At 50.0% G+C, this 17,413-nt stretch overlaps 1 protein-coding gene across 1 annotated transcript in view; it reads left to right on the forward strand.

Moving 5' to 3' along the window:
- Nucleotides 1-17,413, forward strand: part of prex1 (phosphatidylinositol-3,4,5-trisphosphate-dependent Rac exchange factor 1) — a 147,214-nt gene that overhangs the window by 38,387 nt on the left and 91,414 nt on the right. Inside the window, exons 2-4 of the mRNA XM_056273226.1 lie at nucleotides 5,772-5,837; nucleotides 6,041-6,163; nucleotides 17,285-17,389. Coding sequence (XP_056129201.1) covers nucleotides 5,772-5,837; nucleotides 6,041-6,163; nucleotides 17,285-17,389 — 294 coding nt within the window. The remainder of the gene's footprint in view (nucleotides 1-5,771; nucleotides 5,838-6,040; nucleotides 6,164-17,284; nucleotides 17,390-17,413) is intronic.

Below are 17,413 nucleotides of genomic sequence, written 5' to 3' on the forward strand. Positions count from 1 at the left end.
CAATCTCACCATTAACTGTTAGCTGGTAAGAAAATAACTTATGAGGAAATCATTCCTTTTAATTTATTGAAATATGCTGGATAATTGGATGGGGGGGGTGGCAGAGGTGTAAAAACCAGGTCCAGAAAATAGATGTCCAAACCGTGTATTTGCTCCAACCATGTTACTAAACCAGCTGATTTCATTAGCTAGTTTTCCCTACCTGGCGGAGGATTGCTGTTGACTAGAATCTGCTGGTGCAGTGCATGGGTGGAGCAAATACATGGTGTGGACTTTTACTTTCCGGACCTGGTTTTTACACCTCTGGCCCCACGTGGCATGGTGGAGCAGTGGTTAGCGCGGTCGCCTCACAGCGAGAAGGTCCTGGGTTCGAGCCCACGGGGTACTCCGACCTTGGGGGTCGTCCCGGGTGGTCCTCTGTGTGGAGTTTGCATGTTCTCCCTGTGTCTGCGTGGGTTTCCTCCAGGGGCTCCGGTTTCCTCCCACAGTCCAAAGACATGTAGGTCAGGTGAATCGGCTGTGCTAAATTGTCCCTAGGTGTGACTGTGTGTGTGTGTGTGTGTGTGTGTGTGTGTGTGTGTGTGTGTGTGTGTGTGTGTGTGTGTGTGTGTGTGTGTGTGTGTGTGTGTGTGTGTCGGCCCTGTGATAGTCTGGCGGCCTGTCCAGGGCGTCTCCCTGCCTGGCACCCAATGACTGCTGGGATAGGCTGCAGCATCCCCCGCAACCCCGAGAGCAAGATAAGCGGTTTGGATAATGGCTGGATGGATGGACGTTCTGGGAGTAGGAGATGAAAAATTGCCCGAGACAGCTGATGTAGTAATTAGGAGACACTGCAGCGTATTATGACACCACCGTATCTGCAAAGACGCCATGTCTTCATTTTATGACCACAGGATTGGCTTTAGGTTGCAGACTCGGGACATCCACCGACCAGTATGGTCTGAGAGCTGACCCCTCAGGGTGCCTGTTGCGTATTTTGTCTTAAAATGGGAGCTTCTGGCGGTATCTCCACCCAGCTCAACCTTAAAATCCATCATGTCCTTACCGTAACATGATTAATTGCCGCGCGCCAGTGGAGGATATTACTCGGCGCTCCAGGCGGGAGCACTGTGCCGCGATGACGTCAGGAAGCAGGTGGAAAGGTTACCTGAGTTGCGGGTATGAAAATAAACGCGGCGTGTCAGCTGTAGCCGGGCTGCTGCCTGGCTGCCGGTCTGGAGATAATGATTCATTGAAAGACTGCTCGGTGCAAAACGGTCGAGTTTTCATGACTTAAGTGTGCAGATTTTGTTTATGGTCCTTTTTTTTTTCTTCTTCCCAGCAACACCCAGCCACTCATTTTGGAATAAATAGCTCTTTCAGCTGCACCTCTCTGCTCGTGTGCAGAGAGGTGCTGTGTGTGTGTGTGTGTGTGTGTGTGTGTGTGTGTGTGTGTGTGTGTGTGTGTGTGTGTGTGTGTGTGTGTGTGTGTGTGTGTGTGTGTGTGTGTGTGTGTGTGTGTGTGTGCGCGCGTGCGCGTGTGTGCTGTTGGGCGTCGTCCTTTCTGAGCAAATTGTTTTCTTGGCCGTTTAAAGGGGGGGGGGGGGGTCTGAGTGTCTCCTGCATCCCTGCGTGTGATTTCGGAAAGAAAGCTTCCCCTTCCTCTTCACATGAACGTATCTGCTTTGGGATGGAACACCGCACACAGCCAGTATGACTGTGGATGACCATGTTGGGATGAGACCTGGACTGAAAGAAAGTCTTTGTTGCCCTTTTTTTCCACCCTCCACCCAACCGCTGCCGACTGCTACACCTGTGTTGCACATTTTGTTCAGAGGAGTGAGTCCGACATGGATGGCAATGGAGTCAGGTACCAAATGAGACACAACTCTGATGTCTTTTTCTTCCCCTTTTTCTCCCCAGTTGTATCCGGCCAATTACCCACCGCCACTCTTTCAGACCGTCCCGGTTACTGCTCCACCCCCCTCTGCCAATCCAGGGAGGGCTGCAGACTACCACATGCCTTCTCCGATACTTGTGGAGTCGCCAGCCGCTTCTTTTCACCTGACAGTGAGGAGTTTCACCAGGGGGACGTAGCATGTGGGAGGATCACGCCATCCCCCCCCCCCCAGTTCCCCCTCCCCCACCCCGAACAGGCACCCCGACTAACCAGAGGAGGCGCTAGTGCAGCAACCGGGACGCATACCCACGGGGCCAATTGTGTCTGTAGGGACGCCTGACCAAGCCGGAGGTAACACGGGGATTCAAACCGGTGATCCCTGTGTTGGTAGGCAACGGAATAGACCGCTACGCTACCCAGACGCCCCACAACTCTGATGTCTTCACCCCCTTCCCTCTCATGCATCCAATACATCACACACACACACACACACACACACACACACACACACACACACACACACACGCTTGCATGCACCCTCGTGAGACCAAGGAAGGCCTGGTTTCTTGGCCCCTCTTCCCCTCCCTGCCGGGGGCCAATCTCTCACATGAGTGACTCCTCAAGTGTGGATACCGTACAAGTTGCCATATGGGAGACTTAATTAGCGTACGCCTCAAGCACAACCGGCCCCGCTTCCAAATTAAAAACCTTCGAATACAGCCTCTTCTTCTCCTTACTGAGCCCGCTTTAATTAGCATGTTCCTGGGGCATCGCCGAGGACCTTTTGCCTCCTCGTTGGGCAGAAGCTGCGTAAATGCTAGCTGGAGAAAATCTGGCTGCAGTTTTACTCAAGTGTTAGGTCTCACAGGAGACTTGATGGTCCTTGTTGTCTGTGCTCCATCTTGGAGGTCGGCGTCGGATGCAAGCATTAGTCTTCCAGTATGGGCAGGTCATCTTCTGCACGTGTGGGGTGCGTGAGGGGCATGTCGGCGATTCATCCCCACAGCTGTATGCGTTTTGCATGTGCCCGGTAATTGTGAGGCTTATTGTGCTTCTTGTTGTAGCTTGCGGCCGGCAGGTGGGAAGCAGCCTGCCACTCCCCCGGCATCAGTTAGAGACCGCCGTTTGGGCTCTGGAAGTGCTTACTTTCCCCCTCAGTGTCGGTTTACACTTCAACCACCGAGTCCCGAACTTTCATCTGGGTAATGTACCGCTTCCTCGTGGAAAGTTCATCATTTATGGACTCGAGGGTCCGAGACAGAGACTCCGAGTGGGAGGAGGTCAGACAGGAAGACGCATCTCCCTAATTATGTTCCCTTTGTTCTCGGGGCAGAGCTGGTGTCCGGAGATGAGGGATGGTCAGAGGCCATGTGGGGACGGGGAGGCTCAAAGAGATCAGTTAAAAACGAGAGTAGGAAGTGGTACAAAGCGTTTTCAGTTCGCCGCCCTCCAGCAGTTTGGGCTTCTTCTCTCCTCCCTTCGTTTCCAAGTTTTGAACGAAAGGTTCCTTGTCCCTTGGCAAGGCGCTGCATGTACACACGTAGGACAAGTTCGGCTTGACAAGAGGTTGTTATCACCCCCATGTGAGGATGCTGGACCAATGAACTAGGTCTGTTAACTGGTGTCCATCAGCTGGATGGGCAGGTACCTTCCTCGGCGTCCACCATGAAGAACTACAAACTGACTGTCAAAGGACACAGGGAACAGTCATCAAACCTGTCTTTGCCACAAAACCTGGTGGTTTTTCTCGATGTGAGAGTACTATTATTTTACCAGTGACTCTGGTGTGTATAGATTGTAGTGAATTCAGGGGGCAGCGAGGAATCCACCGCAGCCGGGATGCGAACCCGGGGTCGCCCGCACCATGAGCGACTGCACTAATCGATCGACTAAAGCGTCCGACCCTTTAGCCAACCGGCTAGCGAGTCTAGCAGTCGACTAAAGGGTCCGACCCTTTAGCCAACCGGCTAGCGAGTCAAACAGTCGACTAAAGGGTCCGACCCTTTAGACAACGGGCTAGCGAGTCTAGCAGTCGACTAAAGGGTCCGACCCTTTAGACAACCGGCTAGCGAGTCTAGCAGTCGACTAAAGGGTCCGACCCTTTAGACAACCGGCTAGCGAGTCTAGCAGTCGACTAAAGGGTCCGACCCTTTAGACAACCGGCTAGCGAATCTAGCAGTCGACTAAAGGGTCCGACCCTTTAGACAACCGGCTAGCGAGTCTAGTCATCATCCGTGGTCGTTACACTACCCCCCTCCTCGGGAAGCGCGTCCCCACACTTCAGCGTACCAGCTCCCTCACGCCTCGGGCGCATGCGCTTCCGATGGCCTCATGGTCTCACCATCCCACTTCTGACACCGATGGAGGGAATTCAGGGGGGCAGTCGGGGCACAAACCCGGGTCGGCTGCACCACGGGCGATTGTGCTAACCAGTCTGCGCTAACCAGTCGCAACCAGTCAGCTAAAGGGTCCTTTAGTTGACTGGTTAGCGCAGTCGCCCGTGGTGCAGGCGACCCGGGTTCGAGTCCCGGCTGCCCCCTGAATTCACTACAATATGTATTTGTCTTTGTTTATACTCATGTGTATTGGTGTGGTGGCATCCGTGTGTGTGTGTGTGTTTTTACAAAATTGTTGCTGATGAAACCTGTCCTCTCCTGCTGAGGTGGATTTATAAGTCTTGACTATAAAGTAATACATCAGTAGAGTTTCCTTGATGTATTTAATGAGCAACGTCAAGTTTTGAAACCTTATTCATAAGTTGTTTATTATTGGAACCTCCTCCGAAGCACCCTGGCTCAGCACTTTCTCTTCAGAGGAGTCGTCAGCCTCTTATTAGTATTTCAGTTCAGGTCCGTAGGAAATATAAAAGCAGATGCGATGGCTTTCAAGTGACACAGCATGAAAGATGGTTTTATTTTGTTTTCCTGAACCATCCCAGGGGGCACGGTGGCGCAGTGGTTAGCACCGTCGCCTCAGAGCAAGAAGGTCCTGGGTTCGGGGCGTACAGGTAGCGTAGCAGTCTATTCCGTTGCCTACCAACACGGGGATCCCGGTTCGAATCTGCGCGTTACCTCCGGCTTGATCGGGATGTGGGTATGTGTCCTGGTCGCTGCACTAGCGCCTCCTCTGGTCGGTCGGGATGCCTGTTTGGGTGGGGGGAGAACTGGGGGGAATAACATGATCCTCCCGTTATTCCCCCCAGTTCCCCCCCCCCGCTATGTCCCCCTGGTGAAGCTCCTCATTGTCAGGTGAAAAGAAGCTACTGGCGACTCCACATGTATCGGAGGAGGCATGTGGTAGTCTGCAGCCCTCTCCGGATCAGCAGAGGAGGTGGAGCAGCAACCGGGACGGCTCAGAAGAGTGGGGTAATTGGCTGGATAGAATTGGGGCGAAAAAGGGTGGAAATAAAAAAAAAAGAAGGTCTTGGATTCGAGCCCCAGGGTAGTCTGACCTTGGGGGTCGTCCCGGGTTGTCCTCTGTGTGGAGTTTGCATGTTCTCCCCGTGTCTGCGTGGGTTTCCTGCGGGTGCTTCGGTTTCCTCCCACAGTCCAAAGACATGTAGGTCAGGTGAATCGGCCGTGGTAAATTTTCCGTAGGTGTGAATATGTGTCGGCCCTGTGATGGCCTGGCAGAGGCCTGTTCAGGGTGTCTCCCCACCTGGCGCCCAGTGACTGCTGGTATAGGCTCCAGCATCCCTGCGACCCTGAGTAAGGATAAGCGGTTTGGATAATGGATGGACAAATGGACCATTCCACTTACTGAGACATTTTAAATATGATGCAGATGTGATCGGCAGCACTGGAAATAATGATGCTGCTTCCCAGTAAAGGGCCCTGTTAGAAATGGTTTGAACATTTTCTAATTATTACTTTTTCTCTCCCCCCATCTTCAGGGCTTTCTACACAGAATCCGACAAACTGCGGATGACCAGCAGTGTCTCACACCCGAGCATGTCAAGGTATGTCACCCCAACATGTTTGTTTGGAATATAGTCGATGCTCCATCTTGTACCCCAGAGTTAAAGGGGTCCTGGGGGGGGGGGATTAAACCTTTCAGTCTTATCTAATCCTGCATTTCTCACACACATATCCCTCCTTCTCCCTCTCTCTGGGTCTTTATGTACGTATATATTATTACATTCCTTCCTTTCTCCCTTTATAGGTTTTGTTTTCTAACATCGAGGACATCCTCGAGTTGCACAAAGAGGTGTTGTCAGCTGTGGAGGCGAACCTGCAGCCCGAGCCCCAGCCCCAGCATGCACTGGGACACGTTTTCCTGCAGTTTGTAAGTAAACACCATAAGCTGCTCACATAAAAACGGCTCGTGTGCTCACGTATGCGGCACCGTGCACCTGTACGCTCATGTGTCCTCGGCCAAGTGAAGCCCCCATGGGCACACTTGTTGGCTTTACGTGCTTAGCAGGCAAGCGTTTGTTCTTCCGAAAGACCCCCACACACACATACCGCAGTTATACGTGTTACTGATTTTCACAAGTGCGGGGAAATTTGTTCCAGTCTGCCATGAAAGTACTCCTTAAATCACATTCTCGCATGCACACCCCCACCCCCCGTGCCCCCCACACACACACACACGACTACCTCCACCCCTCTGCCTTTCCTCATTTTCCAAACAAGCCTGCATCCTGTCAGGCAGAAAGAGAGCCCCCCCCCTTTTGCTCTCTCTCGCTCGCTCTCTCTCTCTTTCGTTCTCGTTCCCTCTTCCTCAACCCATGGAGGGCTCGGTCCCTGGCACACACTCTCTTCTCTCCATCCCTCCGTCCATCTCCCCCTGCTTTCTCTCTGTTGCTTCCTCTCTGTGCACCCCCCCCCCACTCCCCTCTGTTTGAACTCGGTTGGCCCCAGGAAACAACAAAGAGGGCCCTGTGTCCAGGGAGGAAGAGATGCTGTGTCACTAAGCAAGGGGACAATGGGTCTACTGGTTGCTCTCTCTCTTCTCTCTCTCTTCTCTCTCTCGCTCTCTCTCCTCTCTCTCTCTGTCTCTCACTCTCTCTCTTTTCTCTCTCTCTCTCGCTCTCTCTGTCTTGCTCTCTCTCTCTTGCTCTCGCTCTCTCACTCTCTCTTCTCTCTTGCTCTCGCTCTCTCTCTTGCTCTCTCCCTCTCTCCGATAAACTCGCTCGTTCCCCCCTCATTTTCACAAAAGCACATACAGAAAAGCAAACATTTCATGGTAATATGGTATCAGATCTCTGGCTCGACAGCCGAAAAGACAATACCGCAAAGGCACTGCCTTTCATTAACTGGGCTACGCTTCTGCGGCGAAATTAAAAACCGTAGAGATCTGATCTTATATGCGAATAATGTATCATTAAAAACTGGGGAGCTGCAGAATTACCTCGTAGTGTCACCTTCACACGGTCAGAGGCAAAGTCATTGCAAAGTGAGTCTTAAAGGCTAAGGGGTCAGGGCGAGGAATTGATTTGAGGGGCTCAACACGGTTTTTCCATCGCTCCGAGGTCAGACGGAGAGATGGGGAGGGTAGCCTGGACGGCTGATTGAGAAGCTCAGATAGCTTTGCTGTATAATCAGGTTTGAAAGGAATCATCTAGAGATCTCCAAGTAAGGTTGTGTGTGCTATGTGTGTTTGCATGTCACATACACATATGTACATACATGTGCTTGTGAGCCCGTTTGCCTTGGCATTTATCCATGTCGTCTGTATTGCTGCCTGCGTGTATGTTTGTCCGTTGTTTTTGTGGGCCGGTCTGTTTGTGTGTCTTTCTGTTGAGGTATTGGCTTTCACACAGCCACCACCTTTTGTTTCTCCATATCCATTACACTTCCCTTTCCAACCTGTGACCCCGCTGCTCTTCAACACGAGACCTTTTACCCAATCGGTCGGCCCCGTCTGGTGCCCTTCGACCCCTAGCCCTTGACCCAGACTGCAGCCAAAGACTCTGACTGGGATTTGATTAACCTCTTGTTTTGTTCGGCAAGCGGCAGCCTGCCACTCAGCTAAAGAAGGAGGCGTCACAAACGCACTTCAGAGGGACCACGTTTCCTAAAATCCTCCTTGTGTCCTTGTGGGGCAGTTTGCTTTACAGCAAGTAGGTGTTTTGAACAGAATAAATAAATAATAAATAGAATTTTATATATATGTGTGTATATATATATATATATATATATATAGAGAGAGAGAGAGAGAGAGAGAGAGAGAGAGAGAGAGAGAGAGAGAGAGAGAGAGAGAGAGAGATCATTGTCCATTAAATTTGGTAAATCAACAGCGATGTGAAGAAATGGCACAAAATTGCGAGTAATTCAGAGGCAAATTTTGACCCTGTCTAAGTATTCACGTCAAGCCTGACACGATTTTGGGAATAAATTATTAAGGTTCTAAAAAAATAAATAATCGCAGAACGAAAAAAAAAATGGGATCAACATCAAGCAATGATGACCTGATCTTCCTTTTACTTAATCAAAAGAAAAGAAAAAGAAATATCTGGGTGCACCCAATATTAACAAAGAGAGGAGAACTTGGTGAGATCCACTACTTGGTTCAGGAGCTTGAATTGTACTACAGCCGCTTCAGAACCTACTTCAGGTTGTCTGTCAAACAAATTGAGGGCATCCAGGTGGCATGGCGGTCTATTCTGTTGCCTACCAACATGGGGATCGCCGGTTCAAATCCCAATGTTACCTCTGGCTTGGTCGGGCGTCCCTACAGACACAATTGGCCGTGTCTGCGGGTGAGAAGCCGGATGTGGGCATGTGTCCTGGTCGCAGCCTCCTCTGGTTGATCGGGGTGCCTTTTGGGGTGGGGAGCTGGGGGGGGAATAGCGTGATCCTCCCACACAGTACGTCCCCCTGGTGAAACTCCTTACTGTCAGGTGAAAAGAAGCGGCTGGCGACTCCACATGTATCGGAGGAGGCATGTGGTAGTCTGCAGCCCTCCCCGGCTCGGCAGAGGGGGTGGAGCAGCAACCGGGGAGGGCTCGGGAAGAGTGGGGTAATTGGCCAAGTACAATTGGGGAGAAAAAGGGTGGGGGAGACAATTTGAAGCACCCCTGCAACAGCTGGCTCCAAGCTCGAAGAAGCAGATGGGTAATTTCAGAGCGCTGATTGACCCGGGGCGGCGGCCAGCTCCATTTGTTTGTAAACAGTTCCAGCTGTGCACAGTGCACATTTGGTTCATTCATATTTGTCGACAGGAGTTGGATCGCCTGCAGCTCGGTCCAAAATCACCATAAGTGTGATTTCTCCTCTTGAGGCTTGCGTTAACATACGCACCAACCAGACACTTTGCTGAGTGGCTAGTAAATGCCAAGCCGTGTTGTTTCTTAGCCTTTTTGTGTGCTCTGAGTAAGGCATGCCAATACGCGTTGGTACTCCCCCCCCCCCTTTTTTTTTTCTCCCCAATTGTATTCGCCCAATTAACCCACTCTTCCGAGCCGACCTGGTCGCTGCTCCACCCCGTCTGCCGATCCGGGGAGGGCTGCAGAGAACCACGTCTCCTCCGATACATGTGGAGTCACCAGCCGCTTCTTTTCACCTGACAGTGAAGAGTTTCACCAGGGGGACGAAGCATGTGGGAGGCTCGCACTATTCTCCCCTGTTCCCCCTCCCCCCTCAAGAGGCACTCTGACTGACCAGAGGAGGCGCTAGTAAAGTGACCAGGACACATACCCACGTCCAGCTTCCCACCCGCAGATATCGCCAATTGTGTCTGCAGGGACACCCAACCAAGCCGGAGGTAACAGGGGGATTCGAACTGGCGATTCCCATGTTGGTAGGCAACGGAATAGACCACCATGCTACCCGGATGCTCTGTTGGTACTTATCTTAACCTAGAGTTTAATTGGAATTCACGTCGCCCAACACAGCCTTATACAGAAGTATCCTTGCGTTGCTTTTGGAATCTGCCCTCCTCCTCCAGGAGCATCTCTCCTCCGAGTAGCCAAGAAACGGCTCTTCCTCACCGATGGGTTTTTCGCACAGTGAACTCTTGCGACCCTATAGCTTCTTGTCGTCGTTCCACAGTACAATTTCATGTTCTGTTTTGTCGACTAGGCTTCATTATGTCCTTTTAAAGACAAAAATAACTCTCAGCATCGGCTGGAGACAACGATAAATAGACACACATGGTGTCAGACTAGTAGCTGCTGGATCGAGGGAGAGTCCAGACTATTGAACATCCCAAAGTCACTGATGTGTCCCAAGAGGACCCTGCGGGGTCTTTCTCAGAGAAATACCTTAAAAATATTATGTTTTAATAACCAACACTTTTACTAAGTTGGACATTTTGACCAAGTTTGATTTTCATAATAACCACAAGATGTTCATTTATTTTCATAACTTAAACCCTCTCAATGACCTTTTGTGTAAAAATCAAACTACTCATCTTTCTTTTACAGCAAAGAGGCTCAATGTTTTAATAGTTTTAAAAATGATTATTTCTAATGGATTTTTTTTTGTAATAATCATCACAGCCTTTGGATGTGCTTTATTACATTCAGTGTGATGACACATAAATAAAAACCCCTCCCTGTGGTCAGCGTAGTGATGACACACTATCGTCATACTGAGGCTCATTTGTCAGTCCTCTTCGCCACACATGTTTGAAACCATTGTGTTTATATTCTGTTCCCTTTCAGTATACACAACAGAGTTGTGTGAAACAAATACAATCAGGCGACCGGCCATGTTGAATGTTAGGAATGTTTGTTTTGTTTTTTTGGATCCCCCCCCCCTTTTTTTTTTTCTCCCCGATCATACCCGGCCAATTGCCCCACTCTTCTGAGCCATCTCGGCCGCTGCTCCACCCCCCTCTGCCGATCTGGGGAGGGCTAAAGGCTACCACATGCCTCCTCTGATACATGTGGAGTTGCCAGCCGCTCCTATTCACCTGACAGTGAGGAGTTTCGCCAGGGGGACGTAGTGCGAATAGGGGCCCTGACTGACCAGAGGAGGCGCTAGTGCAGCAAACCGAACACATACCCACATCCGGCTTCCCACCCGCAGAGACGCCCAATTGTGTCTGTAGGGACGCCCAACCAAGCCGGGGGTAACACGGGGATTCAAACCGGCGATCCCCGTGTTGACAGGCAACAGAATAGATCGCTACACCATGCGGACGCCCGAATGTTATGAATGTTATGTCAACAACATGCGTTTTGATTGGTCACGTATACATAATGGAAGCGAAACCTCACAAGTGCGCAACATGTGACATCAAGTGCATGCTGCTCTACTTTATTTTGACCTCGCCCCACACCGTACACTTGACCTGTGCCCTAGAGCGCACGTAAGATATAAGACGTACTCCGCGCTCTCTACGGTCCTTGACTAGACAGAGCCACTCACCAGCTAAGTCACGAGAATCAATAACTGCCCTAAACCAAGAACATGACCTGTGTGTGTGAAAAAGTGGAACGTCGCAGTGGCGCCCCCAGAAATGTTTCATAGGGGTGGCCAAATGGGGCCACTGAAAATCTTGGGGTGGCAGATCAAAACCAAAAGCCATGAGTGAATTTCAGGAATTCTATTCTGCTGTTGTAGTATACTGTACTATAGGCTAGTTGAAAACTGTCAGTATGAGAATTAAGGAATCACATACTGAAATACTTTGGTTTCTTATTTTCTTACTTATTTTCTTCTTAATGTTACTAAATATCTGATGTGCATAGACTAATACTGGTATAGTTAACATTTTGAGTTCCACAACAGTTCTGTTTTAATGTGTTATGTATCTGTATATATTGTAACGTGTTAGATGATTCATTGTTATATTGTATATGTCCAAAAATGAAAAAGAAAATATCAGATAGATGCATAATCAGAAGCATATTCTGTATATGCGAATTGCGGCTTGGGGGGGGGGGGCAGGGATGGTATCAGGGTGGCCGTGGCCACCCCTTGGGGGCACCACTGGAAAGTCGACCAGGAAAACCGTCAGTTGAAATCCGGCTGGACTGATGAGGTTTGTTTTATTTTACCGGATCACGCCAATGCCAAACCGACATGCTGTATATGCATGCGGACCATAGCTGTCTGCAAAGCAGATGATCTCAGGCGGCACTTCAGCACTATGCATGCTGCCAGTGTTAATGCCAACTACCCTACAAAACCAGATCACCGCAAACAAAACATTATACAAGCGCTCCATTTCTGCCGTCTGTAACTCAACACTGGGACAGGAGAGCGCAACAGCTGCATCATCGCATGTTTCATGGATCCTTGATCAAGCTAAGACACCATTCACTGATGCCGAGTTGATTAAAACGTGTGCAACTGATACGGTTGGTGAAGTTTTAAGTCATGATGAGAAAAACAAGAAAACGGTTGTGGGGCTGTTAAAGCAGGTGTCGTTGTTGGCTAACACGGCAACAAGAAGAGTAGAGCTTTTAACGGAGGAGTGTTTTTCCAGTCTACTCGCTCATTTGAAGAAAGCAGGAGCCATATCACCAGCCATAGACTTGTCCTGTGACCTGCATGACAGGATTTGGCCCTTGGGGAAAACTAATTCGGGAACCCTGCTGTAGGATATTGATGCTTACACACCGTTATTCAGGGCCCTGATTGAAAATGTGCACAAAAGATGTCCTATACCTGTTGGTCTGACACTTCCGGGAGGTGGAGCTCAACATGGAGAGGATGATGAGAATCAAGTGGAAAAAACTTTTCTTTTTTTTTTCATTTTGGTATACTCTATTAATCCCCGTGGGGAAATTCCTCTCTGCATTTAACCCATCCTAGCTGTGTAGCTAAGAGCGGTGGGCAGCCGCCGCACAGCGCCCGGGAACCAACTCCAGTTCGTCTTGCCATGCCTCGGTCAGGGGCACAGACAGGACACGACGTTGGGGGAAACTAGAGCATCCGGAGAAAACCCACTGCAGATACGGGGAGAACATGCGAACTCCACACAGAGGATGACCTGGGATGACCCCCAAGGTTGGCCAACCCTGGAGTTCAAATCAAAGACCTTCTTTTTTATTTCCCCACGTTTTTCTGTACTTGGCCAATTACCCCACTCTTCCAAGCTGTCCCGGTTGCTGCTCCGGGGAGGGCTGCAGACTACCACACCTCCTCCAATACATGTGGAGTCGCCAGTCTCTTCTTTTCACCTGACAGAGAGGAGTTTCACCAGGGGGAATGCAGCACATGGGAGGATCATGCTATTCCTCCCTCTTCCCCCTCCTTCCTGAGCAGGCACCCCAACTGACCAGAGGAGACGCTAGTGCAGCGACCAGGACGCATACCCACATCCAGCTTCCCACCTGCAGACACAGCCAATTGTGTCTTTAGGGATGCCCGACCAAGCCGGAGGTAACACGGGGATTTGAACTGGCGATCCCCGTGTTGGTAGGCGACGGAATAGACCGCCACACCACCCGGGTGCCCCGAACCCAAGGCCTTCTTGCTGTGAGGCGACGGCGCTAACCACTGGGCCACTGTGCCGCCCAAATGTATTTTACAATAAACAAAACTAGATGAAAGAATACGAAAATACACACTTCCTCAGTGAGGATTAACTCGTCGCTCAAGCGCCCAAGCGAGCTTTCTTTAACTTTCAACTGCAATGCTAGCTTTAACCAAACCTGAAGCAAAAAAGCGGATTATTTCAATACCCTACAAACTTTCTTTCAATCACTCTTATGTGGGCACACGCACACACACACACACACACACACACACACACACACACACACACACACACACACACACACACACACACACACACACGCGCGCGCGTCTCTCATTGTGGTCATACAGGCATGCATCGGCTTATTCGCACTCCAGAAGAGGGGAAAAAAAGCAGTCTCATGTTTAAGGAGCTTTCTGAGACCTCAATATTTTCTCTATTTCTGGGGTGTTTCTAACTCGCAGCTACGCAAGACGCAACACTGATCTCATTATGAACCTTCTCAACTGCACCCATTATTCTGCCACTCTGTGTGTGTGTGTGCGTGTGTGCGTGTGTGTGCGTGTGTGTGTGTGTGTGTGTGTGTGTGTGTGTGTGTGTGTGTGTGTGTGTGTGTGGTATCGCCCTTTCGGCTGCCCCCTCCTCATAACATTCCATAGATGAAGAGTGAAAAAAGGGACAGACGTGGTCTTTGAGGTATTCTGGGCACAAATGATGTACTTCAAGAATGGCGACGCTTTTCAAGTTAATTCTGCAGGCATGACGGGGTCACATGTAGGCCCAGTCGAACTCGTGGTCAGTAACATGTACGGCGGTTTAAAGATTTCAGGAACCAGGGACATTTATTTGTCAGTAAATATCGTTTCCTCCAGCCCACAGCAGTGTAACACAAAGACTAAAACACATATATCCAACGTATCCAAAAGTTGAAAAAAAATTTTTTAAATTCACTGTCCAGAAGAGCGAATGCCAGGGTGACTGTCGGAGCTGCCGGTCTGCATGGGCTAGCAGTTAGCTGAGCTTGCCCCGCTTCCGCGTCCAGTCAGACCGCCCTCGGTGTTTCCTCTTCGGATGCAGCTCCGGTTAGGGCCGTGGTCCTTGGGCCCGCCGGATGAACAGACCAGGCTCTCCCAGCTGATCCAATACTAGCTCTCCCAGCCAGACACCCTCGACACACCTCCCCGCCCTCCACACGACGACACCAAAAACACAGTCAACGCCAGGTGAGGACACCACCAGACCGCTCTCGGTGCTATCAGAATTGCCGGTCTGCATGGTCTAGCAGTTAGCTTAGCCTGCCCCGCTTTCGCGTCCTGTCAGACCACCCTCGGTGTTTCCTCTCTGGGCACAGCTCCGGGTAGGTCCACAGCCCCCGGGCCCGCAGGACGCAGCAGACCAAGCTCTCCCAGCCGATCCAACGCCAGTTCTTCCAGCCATCAGATGAAAGACACGCTTAGACGCAGACGTGGACAAAGACAATGTATGGACGGCACTGGGTGCGGCCGCCACAAACACTGTTTGTGCCGCCATCTTTATCCTCGGGACTTGTGACTGGAGCACTGAATTATTCATTATATATGTCTGAGCAGCTGCACATCCAGGGCTTCGTACTGTCAGACGTCATATCGTGTGCTAATAAACTCTGGCTTACTACAATCATACTGCTGCAGAGTGACAGTTGTTACCTTTTGCTTTGTTCCATTTTTAATGAATGTCACATTAACGAATGCTGACCTTCCTGTCGCTCTCGCCACCCCTGGCTGGGTAGTGGGACGACTGGGGGTGTCACGCCATATGCTGTCTCAGCTGTGCTGTCAGTGGCGCTTTGGACAGGAGTCCTCTGCAAAAAACACATGGCTGTGTGTGTGTGCGTGCGTGTGTGTGTGTGTGTGTGTGTGTGTGTGTGTGTGTGTGTGTGTGTGTGTGCTTGCATGGTAAATTAAAACCAACCAGCCATAATGTGCCATACATTTGTATCATTATTAGTTTACATAAACATGTGAGACATGTTAAGCTCGCGCATAAGGGAACAGAAGACCTAAATTAGGTGCTGCATATAAACAACCCCCCCCCCACAAACACACACACACACATCTTTTTCACCATTTATGCTGTTGTTGCTGCTGGGTTGTCATATTTGTCATGTTAAATAAGTTAAATACTATGTGCACACACATTCACCATTGACCACCTTGGTTTTGCAGGTCTGTATTTGTGCATAACTGTGATATTATTCATAGGCACGTGTGTCTGTGCAAGATAGAAATATTTCAAGGAAAAAAAACGCACAACTTCACAGCAACACCCATATTTTCCTGGTTTAACAATCTCGGTCACTGAATATTGATCACGCTGCAGGGTGCTGGCCAGGCTACGCTAGTTCCATCAGGGTTGACAGGGATGTCCAGGAACCTGTGGCGTTGAATTTGACTTCCTGGCCTGTCTCGGCTGACTGTTTCGATTTCCAGACCTAAATCCTAGCTCGTAGAGCCCAGGATGTACGTGGTTTCACATCCTACATACTTCAGAATAGTGAAGTGTAGGCTTAAATGAGCTACACCGGGCCGGGGTTCAAGTGCGGGTTGGATCACGCGGGTACGTTGCTCTACAGTGTGCTCCTTGAATAATGTATAGCGGCCTATAGTTACTGTCCAGGGTGTTGTATGACAAATTCAAAGTGTAAAACCCCACAGCTTCTGCATTTCCAGTGTAGCTGTTCTGCCTTGTTTTGCAGTAGGAGGCCGCCGTATGAAAAAAGAGGAACTTCATGATGCAATGCTGTTTATCTTGCTTGCAAAAAACTGCACCAGGGAAACAAAAAGGTTTGATGAATGTAATATGTGAGGGAATATGAATATGAATACTTTTGAAAACCTTCACCTGGCTTGGTCGGGCATCCCTACAGACAGAATTGGCAGGGGTGCCGCCAGGGATTTTGCACCCCTATAAAGAATATGACTGAGCGCCCTTTATTTATTGAATTAATCTAATAATTGTTTTATTATTTTCCTGACTTCTCTAAACATTAAACCCCTTCCTCTACCTTCATCCCGTGCTACCAGCTTGCCCAACAATCCCCTCATCAACAGCTTCTCCAATAAGGCACCCATCTTCCTAGTTTGACAAATTTACATATAAAATGCTCTTAACAAAAAGGAATGTGATGCCGCCATATCCCAGACTGAACCTGTGGGCTCTTTCCTGTGGATCTCTCCTTCCTGTGGATCGCGAACCAGAGAGGTCTTCGACAAGATCTCGCCATATGCCATTGGGTAATCGGGTGGGATAAGGGGAAAAACTAGAAATAAATTTATTAAAAAAAAATAAATTTGAGCACCGTTGTGGCGCTCCCCCTAGTCTGGCGCCCTTGGAATCTTCATGACATTAGACCCACTTACGGCACCACTGACAATTGGCCGTGTCTGCGGGTGAGAAGCCGGATGTGGGCGTGTGTCCTGGTCGCTGCACTAGCACCTCCTCTGGTCGATCGGGGGCGCCCGTTCGGGGGGGGGGGGGTAGCGTGATCCTCCCACATGCTACATCCCCCTGGCAAAACTCCTCACTGTCAGGTGAAAAGAAGCGGCTGGCGACTCCACATGTATCGGAGGAGGCATGTGGTAGTCTGCGGCCCTCCCTGGATCGGCAGAGGGGGTGGAGCAGCGACCGGGACGGCTCGGGAAGAGTGGGGTAATTAGCCAAGTACAACTGGGGAGAAAAGGGGGGGGAAATCCCGCCCCTGCCCCAAAAAAAGAAAACCTTCACAACATAGCCATATCCCTGTCAGTATTTGTTTATTACTTTAATTAATCTGTTTTGGGGGTTTTTCTCCCCCACAAAGTTGAACGACATACCCTTGTTAGAATAGGATTAGATCCTACCGGGTTCTAGTAAGAGAGATCTCTTCTGTGCCCCCACCCTCAGTTGCCTCAACTGCTGGTATATGGCCAGTTGCCGGGCCATATACCAGACAACAAGTATGCCAAGTGACATGTCTGTGACTCTGAGCTCTGTTGTCTGTGTTCCTTCTAGAAGGGGAGTTTCTCTGTGTATGGGGAGTACTGCAGTAACCACGAAAAGGCCTTACGACTTCTGATGGAGCTCAACAAGATCCCCAACATCAGAACATTCCTATTGGTGAGACTGGTTTCCAGCTTTACT

This window comes from Lampris incognitus, chromosome 2, assembly GCF_029633865.1.
Source record: "Lampris incognitus isolate fLamInc1 chromosome 2, fLamInc1.hap2, whole genome shotgun sequence".
Lineage (NCBI taxonomy): Eukaryota > Metazoa > Chordata > Actinopteri > Lampriformes > Lampridae > Lampris > Lampris incognitus.